The 11,940-nt window shown below is 39.2% G+C and overlaps 1 protein-coding gene across 2 annotated transcripts in view; it reads right to left on the bottom strand.

Moving 5' to 3' along the window:
• Nucleotides 1-10,695: 10,695 nt before the first annotated feature.
• ECA3 (endoplasmic reticulum-type calcium-transporting ATPase 3) overlaps nt 10,696-11,940 on the bottom strand; it is a 204,977-nt gene continuing 203,732 nt past the window's right edge. For both annotated transcript variants that reach the window (XM_087378846.1, XM_087378844.1), the window contains 4 exons: nt 11,658-11,763; nt 11,471-11,524; nt 11,318-11,366; nt 10,696-11,153 (listed from right to left, as the gene is read on the bottom strand). In XM_087378846.1, coding sequence (XP_087234972.1) covers nt 11,086-11,153; nt 11,318-11,366; nt 11,471-11,524; nt 11,658-11,763 — 277 coding nt within the window. In that variant the 3' untranslated portion in view covers nt 10,696-11,085. The remainder of the gene's footprint in view (nt 11,154-11,317; nt 11,367-11,470; nt 11,525-11,657; nt 11,764-11,940) is intronic.

Raw genomic sequence — 11,940 nt, 5'->3', positions numbered from 1 at the left:
TGGCAACAAGTAAACTTGAAAGCAGAGCTAAATTGTGTAGAGTCCCAAGCAATTCTTCAGCAATAAAGACTTTTGTTGGGCAAGATACATGCAAGGATTATATAACCATAGTTAGCAAACTTGGATATGAATTTGACAAGAACCCTATTTCAACAATTCATTAAAGTAGAGGGGAATATGCACAAAGACTAGTAGACTCTCAATATGCTTGTGCACGATGTCTTGCGCAAGCATGTGATTGGTAAGACAAGCATCCCCTCTTTGGAATAGGGAAGAGTCGACTAGTAGAATGCAATTGAGCATGGAGTGAGAATAGAGAAGCAAAGTCAACTAGAACTTGTGCTGTCACACACCAAGCACACAATTAGTTGATTAAGGTTGTAGAGGTAGCCATCCATTTGGTTATGTGAGGTGTTACTTATGAACAATTGCAAGTATGCATGAGTAAGTTGCATCTTTAAGTAGAGAGAAGGACTCACTACAAATATGAGTGGAATGTCTAGAGATTGTTGAGCTTATAATAATGAAACATGTGTTGAATGTCTTGTTGAGATATGGTGCCATGTGCACATAATTAGAGGCTCCGGTAAGGTATAGGAATGTATTTAAGTAGCCACCCTAGGCTGTGGACTACATGATGTGAGGATGTGGAACGAGGACATCTACTAGGAGAGATGTGGATAAGAAGATCCCACAAGTGTTGACTATTCTAAAGGATCTCTCTATATAAGAATCCTATCATGTATTGTTGATATACACATACACTCAAGATTTTGTTTATGAGTCCAAGCTAATCTATGTTGGAACCTAATTGAATTGAGGGACATGCCAAGAGCACTCTCTTCATCATGTTTCCACATAGGTTCCATCCACCTTAGAGCACTCCATAGATCCTGAAGCACGCATGTTTTACATTGTATCAGAGCTTAGGTCTAGTCTCCTAGATTACTTGTAGGCATGCCTTGGGAGATCATGTTTTGTCCAAGATTAGTTTTAGTTTTAGATTGAGAGTTCTTTTCTATCTAGAGAAATCTTTGTCATGCATTTGCGTTCATCAGAGATTTCCGTTTCAGCCCACTCATCATCTTAGAGAGTTTAAGAGTGTGAAAGAGAGAGATAGGGAGAGAGTTAATAGAAGAGCTCTTGCCAACCCCTTCTTTGCCCAAAAGCAAAATTATAAGGTTGTTGACATTTTGCTGCCTCAATTTTTTCGAGGAGGGAGTGCAATGCATTTTGGTGGTGACAGGGAACTTATGCAATCCTATCCACGTGTGAGCTTGGCCTGACGCCGTAGCTTTCCTTCCAATAACAAGCTGAAGCTGAAGCTTAGCTCACACCTTGAAGCCTCAAGCTTCAGTATCCACATCCAATGACCTACAAAATCTAATGACAAACATCATCGAACCAGTGGGGCACACCAGTAAGCTTCTCCTTCAACGCTTTCATCAGCTTTGAGGGCCTAATCGTCGACAAGACTTCACCATCACCTACAATGCCAGTGCATCTACGAGCTCCTGCAACACCCACCAAGTTGAGCAACTGCAAAACTACTACCTTCAATTACAGCTCTAAGGCTCTCAGCTAGCCTACACAAAGCAAAGAGAGGCACAAGCCCTTGGTTGACTCCCAACAACGTGATCTTGACCTTTCTACAAAGAGAGCCACTGCCCGCGATGCCTTAGCTACCATCGGCCAACTACATCCCAGCATAAAGCCCAGATGCTCCATGTGAGAGCTCCTCCACTGACGTGCAGCTATGACTCCTTGAACAACCAACAGCTCGGACGAGGAGACAGACTCCAACGAAGCAGCTCTACGCCACAACCCTTATAAGACCTACTAGCAGCAACACCACAGCCTATCTCCTTTCGCACAACGAAGGCTCCTCGCACAGCCATCCAACCTTCATCGACCAACAAATTTTCAAAGCCAGGGGCTGCATGCAAAAAGCCGACCTTCATGGTCCCACACGGCTCAACATTGTCCACCAGCTCCAAACGACTAGGCGATTGCTTCACCGACAGCAGTAAGAGCCTCACCATCTACCTTTGTGAAATAACCATCCAACAACCCATTGTTATCACCGACCGGAGCTCCTTGCAAAGATTTTGTCTAAGGTGTAGATCTTAGGACACATGGCAGATAATAACTAACCAGGGATTTGTCAAGGTAATTGTGGAGGGATTGCTGCACACCTCATTGGTAATTTGGGCATTGCACACATCATTGATCATTTGGGCTTTATAGAATTGTTATGGTTAGTATTAGGGTTTCATTTTTTTGAAAGGAAAGAGCTTTGTGCAATATGTGTTCATGATATTACATTAGATGACATTTCCAAATATCATCTATATCATATATATATTCTATATGGAAAACCTAGATCTCAAGAAGACATGAAATACTTGTTTGGCCTGATTCTTTATTTGGTTCTACTCTTAATATTGGCAATGTCGTGTATATTATTTTATTGATTTATTTCTCACATATACATTTACTGGTAATTTGAAGGGGATCGGAATTTATGAAACTTGAGAATGTGTCAAAAATATTAGTGCAACATCAAAACATTACAGAATGTATGGCAATTTTGAAAAAGTACTTAAATTAATGTTGAAAACAAGAAAAACATAATGTATTAAAAGAAAGATATTGCAATGCTTGTAGAGACAAATGATAAGTTTTTTTTTTAAATATTTACAAATATTCTTCTCATTATTTCATATACCCAAGGAGATGGGGTTTGTGCCCAGGGCCTACATCCTACATGTCCAAACTAGTGAGTTTAGACAAATTAAATGTGGCAATCTCATCCATGTTAAAGTCTCTAAATACACTTTGGTATTGTATAAGCTCAACCTTTAGACATGTAAAAGCATGCGTGCCTCAGGATCTATGGAGCGCTCTAGCATTTTCCTTGGATATGGTGATTCAAGCGAGATGGGATACCGATTGTGGGATCCAGAGGCCAGGAAGATAGTACACAACCATGATATTATCTTTAATGAGGACAAGATGCACAAGAAGCTAGAAAAGACTATTGAGATATGTAGAGTGGTGTTTTAAGAGGATGGACAACCACCATATGAGAGGCATGCACAACCTATTCCACATGATGTAGGGCATGGACAACGCATAGATCGTGAGGTGGGAGAGCCACATCTGGGTGGACAACCTCAGGTTATGTAGGAAAATCAGTTGGGACAGCAAGATGCTCATGGTGAGCAAGTGTTGAGACGTTCCACTAGAGTCTCACGACCTCCACAGAGATATGCTCCATCTCTAGGTTATGTCATGTTGACAGATTGTGGTGAGCCTTCATGCTTTGAGGATGCTATGTCTAGGAATGACAAGCATAAGTGGGAAAAGGCTATGCAGTCAGAGATGGATTCTTTGATGAAGAATGCTACTTGGGATTTGGTTTATTTGCCCAAAGGAAAGCATGCATTGCCATGCAAATGGGTTTACAAGCTGAAGATGTCTCCAGCAAATGCATTGCCTAAGTATAAGGCAAGGTTGGTAGCCAAGGGTTTTAAGCAAGATAAGGGTATTGAATTTGATGAGATCTTTTCCCTAGTGGTGAAGATGACTACCCTTCGTATAGTGCTTGCATTAGTTCCCATAGAGGACATGGAGCTTGTCCAAATGGATGTAAAACGAGCTTTTCTACATGGAGATCTTCATGAGAACATCTATATGTAGCAGCAAGAGGGGTTTGTTGTGCAGGGCAAAGAACAGATGGTATGCAAGCTTCAGAATAGTCTTTATGGGCTAAAGTAGGCTCCTAGAGAGTGGTACCATAAGTTTGATGCATTTATGCGATCCCAAGGGTACACACGGAGTGAGACAGATCATTGCCTCTACACAAAGAAGGCATCAGATGGCAGCCTTCTTATTTTGATTTTAAATGTTGACGACATGCTTATTGCTGGGAAATCTACTTTGGATGTGGATGCCTTGAAGAAAAGGTTGCATGAGACCTTTGACATGAAGGATTTGGGTGACGCCAGTCACATACTTGGCATGAACATTGTTCGGGATAGGAACAAGAAACTCCTTCATTTGTCACAGAAAGAGTACATTAGCAAGGTACTTGAGCGTTTCAATATGGAGAGGGGAAGTCCATAAGTACTCTGTTGCCTCTATATGTGAAACTTAGCCAAGCGGATAGAGCCCTAAGTTAGAATAGGAGTGGGCTGAAATGGCAAAGATACCTTATGCATCTGTAGTAGGAACCTTGATGTATGCCATGGTTGCTACATGTCCAGATATTGCTTTTGCAGTGGGAGCTGTTAGTAGGTATATGGCAAATCTTGGCAAGAAGCATTGGGACGCGGTGAAAGGTATCATGAGATACTTGAATGGTACAAAGAACATGTGCATTTTCTTTGAGAGGAAGGACACATCTGTTGTTGGATATGCAGATGCTGATTTTGCAGGGAATGTAGACACCAGGAAGTCTACTACAGGATATGTTTTCTCATTCACCGGAGGTGCAATTTCATGGGTCTCTCATTTGCAGCCATGTACGGCTTTGTCTACCACTGAGGCAGAGTATGTTGTAGCCACTGAGGCATGCAAGGAAGCTATATGGCTTACTCTTCTAATGGGAGACTTGAGCATTGGAGAGGTTCCAGTTTTTGCACTGTGATAGTCAGAGTGCCATCCAGTTGGCACGAAATCCTGTCTTCCATGCAAAGACAAAGCAAATTGATGTGAAGTATCGGACAAGCGCATCCAACTTGTCAAGGTTCACACAAATGAGAATCCTGTAGATCTTCTTACAAAGAGTCTTTCCTCAGAGCGGTTTGCACATTGCAGAGTATTGATGGGTGTCGGATGACATTAGGATGCCCATCTTCTCCCTTAAAGGTGCATTGGCCTTTAAGTGGGAGATTGTTGGGGGTAAAGGCCAATGGCCCAGTCTATACCCCTTTGTACCATACATACATAATAAGAGCTTACCTTGATCTGGGTGAGTTCGCACCCACAATTTTCAGTGTTCTCCTTTTCTTTATTGCTCTCTGATAAGACCTCCTCTCCATTAAATATTGCAATCTTGCATTTAGAATTTCTTCAATATATTATCCACATATTTGTACTAAAGCATGAAGGTACTTTTGGCATCTCTCTAGAGTTCTATGCAAATATAATAATGCATAAGACTCAAGATCTTTCATTTCAAACTTTGCAAATGATCTTGTTTCAATTTTTTGTGGTCTTAATTACTTCTGGTGATTACTAGATCATCTACATGCAATGACAAAAATTTATTTGGTAAAATGAGTTAGCCTAAAAAGAAAATATAATTTCATACTTTGAGGAGTAGATAAATCCTATAATATAAATGTGTTCCAAAAATATTATGATACTTTAATGCAATTTCCTACATATGCATATGCATAATGACATAGTAGAGAGAAATAAGCATCATGATACATGTTGGCTGAGAATAAGTTACTTGACACACATTTGGAAATACAACATATTATTTAATGAATAAAGGAGTTGGTGTGACATTGCAGATGAGGGTTCATTTCTAGAGTCCATCATCTAAGATTTTTCTATTTACTTGCATATGTTCACATACAAGAGGACAGATGCTAGAAATTGCATGTCAAATCAAGGAAATTGAAACATAAAAATGCTCACAAGTAATGGGATGGACCACAAATTTTCAGCTTCTCGAAATAAGTGTTTCCCTTTATCATTGCTTGTGGGTTCATTAATATGGTTAAATGGTTATATAAATATAAATAAATAACTAACTAAATAAATTTATATATTATAAGTGGTCCTTGGGGGATGATAGTATGTGCAATATATCATCCAACATAAAATTTGTCCACATGATGTGGTTTTTTTGGGTTGGGAGGGGGCGAAAGGCGAGGGGGGGGGCAAGGGATTCTTTAAAGATTAGATGTTTTTTTGATGGAATGTTCCTTGAAAGGGGTTCCTTCTTTATTCTTTGTGGACTTGAGAGTTTTGAAAAAGGTGGGTTTGTATTGGGGGGCAAGGGGGGGCTAGTATGCAATATGGGGCTATGGAGAGGGGGAGAAGAAAGGGACTATAGCCAAAGTCATTAACACAAGCTAAAAGGACAACTAGGAGAGAAACCAATTTCAAAGATAGAAATTGCTTGCCTTATGGAAACAACAATGCAAGAATGGTTTAACTTGCCTCTCAAAGTGAGAACTAGAGAACTTCATATAGGAATCTAATCTTAGGGAACTTGTTGACTTTGTTGTGCTTGTCCAAAAGGGGTTTTTTTCTTGCATCAATATCTTCATCACATTGAGAAGCAATATGTTGTCCTCTTCGCTCCTCTCTCTTCCTTCCCATATAGGAGCAATGAGCATCAAGTATCATGGTGTCCGCTTTGTGTTCATTAATAATTCAAATATTTATCCTTACCCTTAAAAAGACTTGCAAAGTAGTCAATTTTCTTGAATGGTGTTGAAGACCCTTTGTGGTAGCAAAGGATTACCCATGGAAGTTCCTTGGCCAAGATCTTGTATATAGTGTCCAGAAAAGTAATTTGTCTCCATTGATGAAGATCAGATTTATCCCCCCTTTCGGGTTTACCCTTATGTCAATCTTGATGAATGCTTCCATTATGTGCCTTTACTTGAAGACTAGGTAACGACTAGAAATACAAGAAGCATAAGGTATTGCAAATCATGTCATTTTATGATATGAAACTAGCATTCAAACTTTAAAGGCTCATTTCTCGAAAATTCAAGCAGATCCATTGTTTTATAATTTGAAGAAACATTTGCACATATATAATAATTGGTTTAAATATCAATGATCTTATACTTACTAACTATTTTAAACAAGCAATTGATTCCTCAAGCCACACCATAGCTTGTATTAAAGTTTGATATAAAAGACATTGCAAAAGAGTGTTTTCTTTGCAGTAGAGGTTTGGAGAATGAGGATATCATACTTATTGTGAATAAGTATGCAAACACCCAAAACAAACTATCCTTAGAGTTTGGTCAGTGAAGACTCCATCCCTGGACTCTACAATATGAATAAACAACCATAGGGGTAGTCTCTAATGCCACATCATTCCAAGTGGAGTAACATGAAAAAACAAGGAAAAATTCTAGGTCCTCATGAATGCTATCAATCTCTAGAGTGGCTGCAGAGGTCCCAGTGTGCCTCTCTTACTGCCTTGGGCTAGTGAAAATGAGATCAACACAAATGAAAACCAATATATCAGCAACAGTGGATATGTGTCCACCATGACTTGGGCACATATTGAACACAATATTTGCCATAAAGTAATGTTGCAAACGACCTCCCAAGCCAAGCTCTCGCCTTTGGAGAAGGCAATGAGGCTTGAGATGGATGGGAAGTAAGAATAAATCCTAAGGCTCCTTGGTACTAAGGTCTGTAGGGCCACCATAACACCACTGCATGAAGAAGGCACGATCACCTACCTTTGATTGGCATAAAGTAAGGACACCAAACTCTCTGCCCCAAACAACTACTCCCCACATCAGAGTGTAGGACTCAAAGTTGATGTATGTAAATAATTTAAAAACTCATCCAAAACACCACAGTAATATGGCAACTACACAAACAACTAGATTTCTCTGCAAGCTGGCATCTCATACAGATGGAGGGCCTTCCCATCTACTGAAGCCAAAAGCCAACTAGAATACCTCTATGAATAGTAAGCCAAGAGAGTATGAGACTTTATTTGCCCTAAAGATCCCCTAAAAATGAGACCAAAACTCCACAGATGATGCTCTGAAATCCCCTTTGCCTACTAGTAATGAACAACTGTGTGTAGATGATGGGTGGTTGGTTGTCGAATCTTGTCCTCGTCGAAAAATGAAAGAATGGATAGGAGAATCTAGATCAGTGGAAGCTGGCCAAGACCACTCACTGGGTTCCAATTCAACTCAACGAGAGGCCTCTCTTGAAATATCCATAGCCTCCACCTAAGCTCAACTATCAACTATAATATGGGTCAAACCTAATGACCAAACACTCCCTAGACATCCTATAACTCTGATCCTTTGCTTGTGCAAATCCTTTTGATCCAACGACTATGTAGAAGTGAGTGTGAGGTGTTTGAGGTAAAGTATGAGAAAGCTGTTGTTACTCCTCTCACTCCTAAACATGTGCCTTGCTCATTGAATAGCCAAACCATCTGAACTCACTTTGAGGATAGTGGGGATCAATAAGGGTCCTTTCTACATCTACAAAAACTTGGGGAAGCGATCCATATTGAATTCAAATTGCTCTTTTAGAAGAGCCCACAAACATTTAAGCAACCTAAGCATCATAGTATCATGCCCAAAAATCACATCTTCATGGAAAATCAAGTACATGATCACTTTCTCATAGGTCCTAGAGAGTAGAGGAGTACAAGTCGTCTATTTCTCAACTTAGGATTACGTAGCCAATATTTTTACAACACTTGTGCATGAATTCTCTTTCTTAATCCAGAGACAAGCTTAGGGTAAACGAAATTACTTTAGGGTGTGCATGAAGAAGTTGCTATTTTTTCTTTCAACTTTTGTAGCATGAATGTATTATAATTTAGAGTAGCATTGAAGTTATATGCATTGAAGGTTAGCCTACTTAGATTAGCTTCATACATTCAATTAGGAGCTACATATGTACATATACATACATACATATAGCAAGGTTATGCGTTTACACCTTTAGCCCAAAATCCCACGCACATGGATTATAATCCAAATGCAAAGGGAATAGTAGTTCTAAGCTGGTCACTTCAGACTAGACCATTTGTTTATTGTAGAAGACTACTCTAAGCTGGTCAATTGGGACTATACCATTTGGAAGACTAGCTAGTTGGTCACTTGGAACTAGTCCATTTGTTTATTTTATTTTGTAGAAGTTCCATGAGGTGTACAAAAAAGATAAGAGGAACAAATATAGGACACAAACAAAGCTACCTGTTCTTGCCCTTCCTTTTGATTATTATTCTATTGAAAGGAATGAATAAGATAAAATTAACCTAAGGGCTTAAGTTTGCATTAGAAGCTTGAGGGTGAGTGGTAAGATAGCAAGGAAAAGAGAGAGGGGTTATCCTAGAACTCTAGGAAACTTCCATTGACAATATCTGCATGTAGTCCACAACAATACCTATGATAGGAATTTAACCCTATAGTTAATTAATTGAGGATAGCTAAAAATTAGCAACAAGGATTTTATCATTTTTTTTGGGCAAAGAAAGGAACCTTCTATCAATGCTTGAAAAACTTCCTATAAAACAGTAGCCCCCAAGGTGCTGAGTAAGGAAAAAACCAATATAAAGGCTGAAAGAAGAAAGAACTAGCATGTTCCAAAGAAACCTAGCTCACTGCTTAGGGAATCTTTGATACAGGGGCTAACAGCCAAGTGGGGGGACTATAGAATCGACAAATCCCTCGCGGAGTAAATATGTAGAAAGGAATTGAAAGGGTACATCTCCCTATGACCTAGGTTAATCCTTAGACTTAGGTACTAGAGCTTCTAAGGTTCCTTGACTCTTCTTCCTACATTTTAATTATTCCAATCCCTTTTTACCCCTAGGTAATGACCTATAACCTTTCTCCTACCTATTTTGCTGAATATGACTTTGATTTTAGAGACGTGCGACCAAAGTTCTTCTCTTGACTTATCCCATTGATTAGCATACTAAATTGGAAATACTGGGTACTCGCGCAAGAACATTCACTCGGCGTGGCACCCTTTTAATTCCTTTCTACATATTCAATCATGAAAGGGCACATCTTATGAGGTGTAAGCCCTCGTGTGGTCACACCCCATCTTCCACCCTTCTATTGGGAGGACGTTGTGCTCTCATACGACGAGTAGTAGTTGACTAAGAGAGCACCTAAGATATGTCCTAAGCACATAGTCAACCTAGAAAAGGATAATGAATAGGATAGGGAGCAAGTTCGTAGAGTGAACTGAAAGGGCACATCTTATGAGCTGTAAGCCCTTGTGTGGTCACACCCCATCTTCCACCCTTCTATTGGGAGGACGTTGTGCTCTCATACGACGAGTAGTAGCTGACTAAGAGAGCACCTAAGATATGTCCTAAGCACATAGTTAGTCAACCTAGAAAAGGATAATGAATAGCATAGGGAAAGAAATACCTTACATAGAGGTCATGGGGGTGCTTACTCCAGCATTATGGTTGTAGGAGGGCCTCGTAAACAACTGTAGGTCCTAGCTCGGGTAGACATCAGGAATTTGCGGATAGTTGGAGATTCTAGCTCAGTACAAGTATGGCATTGTGTGTGTGTGTGCACGCACGCACGTGCATTAAATGCCTCTACATTCCATCGTAAGCATTACAAAGGTAAGAGTCGGCCATGCTGCATAAGAGGAGTGTTTTTTTAGAATTGCGATTTAACCAATTATCTTTTATCTGCTAGATTACTTACCGATGTATTACAAAACACTCCACTGTACAATAAAATTTTGGTTGGACAGAGTTGAAACCGATAATTCAGCTGTTTCAACAAACATCAATTTTTGAGATTACTGATGCATTGGATTGGAGCCTTGAGATACATAATCTCTTGTTGTATGCTGTTCCTATTTTATACTATTACGAAACAGCCGATGGAAGGTGAGTGGAGCACATGAAAATTTTTCCTGAAAAGCTTCAACTACTAGAAAAAACATCAATGCTCCGAGTTATCATAAAATAGTGACCACTAGAAATTTATTTACATCAAAGTCATGTACACTGTTTGTGCTGAAGGAATGGCCTCCTCAATATGTACATAGGATGTGTCACTACTTGCAGATGTAGTTGCAACAAACCAAATGAGTATTTTTGCTCATTCTAAGCAGACCTTGATGCTCAAGTCTTCACCATTCTGTCTTTTTTATGGTGAAATTGTGAAAAAGACCAGCTGTTCTAACTCGACCTCAAACGCTCTAAAAGGATATGTATACTGCCTCTTCAAAAACTTGATGGTTTCTAACTAAATGTACAAAGTGTCTCTTGATTGAGGTATAATATTGGAATCAGAGAGAATATAATATTTATAGTTTACAGAAGTCATTAATGAATGAAAAAATAGGACTCTGATATAAAAAATGTCAGTTTTGACGAGTTTGACTTTTAGGTAGAAAATCGTGTCGCCTCAGTTTCAGAGTCAAAGTCGCTCCTGCAAATTTCAACAACATGCTCAAGGCTGAGTGTTATATATACAGACTAATTGGCAAATAAACACCCAGCATAATCACCAAATTAGAGAATGCAGGAAGCTGCTCTTGATGATTAAAAGCAGGAGGTTCATATAGGGGTATTCTATACTATTAAGGAGTATACCTTTCATGTGCCTAGAGAAGAATTTCAATAATTCATCGACAAGGATCACCTACAAAAGGTAGAACACTAATAACCTGTGAGTAATGTTTGATGAAGCTCAAGGGTATATTGGAATCATTGATCAAGCCTTCACAGTTAAAAAGGGCGACTTACAGGGAAGGAGAACCAAAAAACAGCTTTCCACTCTGTGAAAGAAAGCCAAGTCACCTGCCATCGAATAGCCCTGATTAAATATAAAATAAATTTGTGGAATACATTGAGATCCACAACCTTCATAACTGAAAAATATACATCTCACAAAATCTTCCAATTTTGGTTGAAAAAATATCAGTTGGCTTACTGAGAACAAGACAGATAAGGGTTGTATGTAAAGAATAAGAAAATGTAGAGCCATTGTCACAGTAATGGAACCCAATAGCCAGGGATTACTCCAGGGAGGAAGGGATCTGAAAAAAAAGAAAAGGCAGATTATAAATATACTTCCATATGAATCACATGCATAAAGTAGCCTTTCCATTGTTCCAGTGTAGAAGTCTAAAAAATGATTGCCTTTTGATTAGTTCTCATCAGTTAAAAGGTATTAATGACTAAATCAGATAAAACTGTACAGTTGGTAAAGAACT

Source organism: Dipteris shenzhenensis, chromosome 9 (genome assembly GCF_047967505.1).
Source record: "Dipteris shenzhenensis isolate YYH24624 ecotype China chromosome 9, Dip_SZ_1.0, whole genome shotgun sequence".
Classification (NCBI taxonomy): Eukaryota; Viridiplantae; Streptophyta; class Polypodiopsida; order Gleicheniales; family Dipteridaceae; genus Dipteris; species Dipteris shenzhenensis.
Note: the sequence above shows the minus strand (reverse complement) of the source record. Positions and strands in the feature narration are given on the sequence as shown.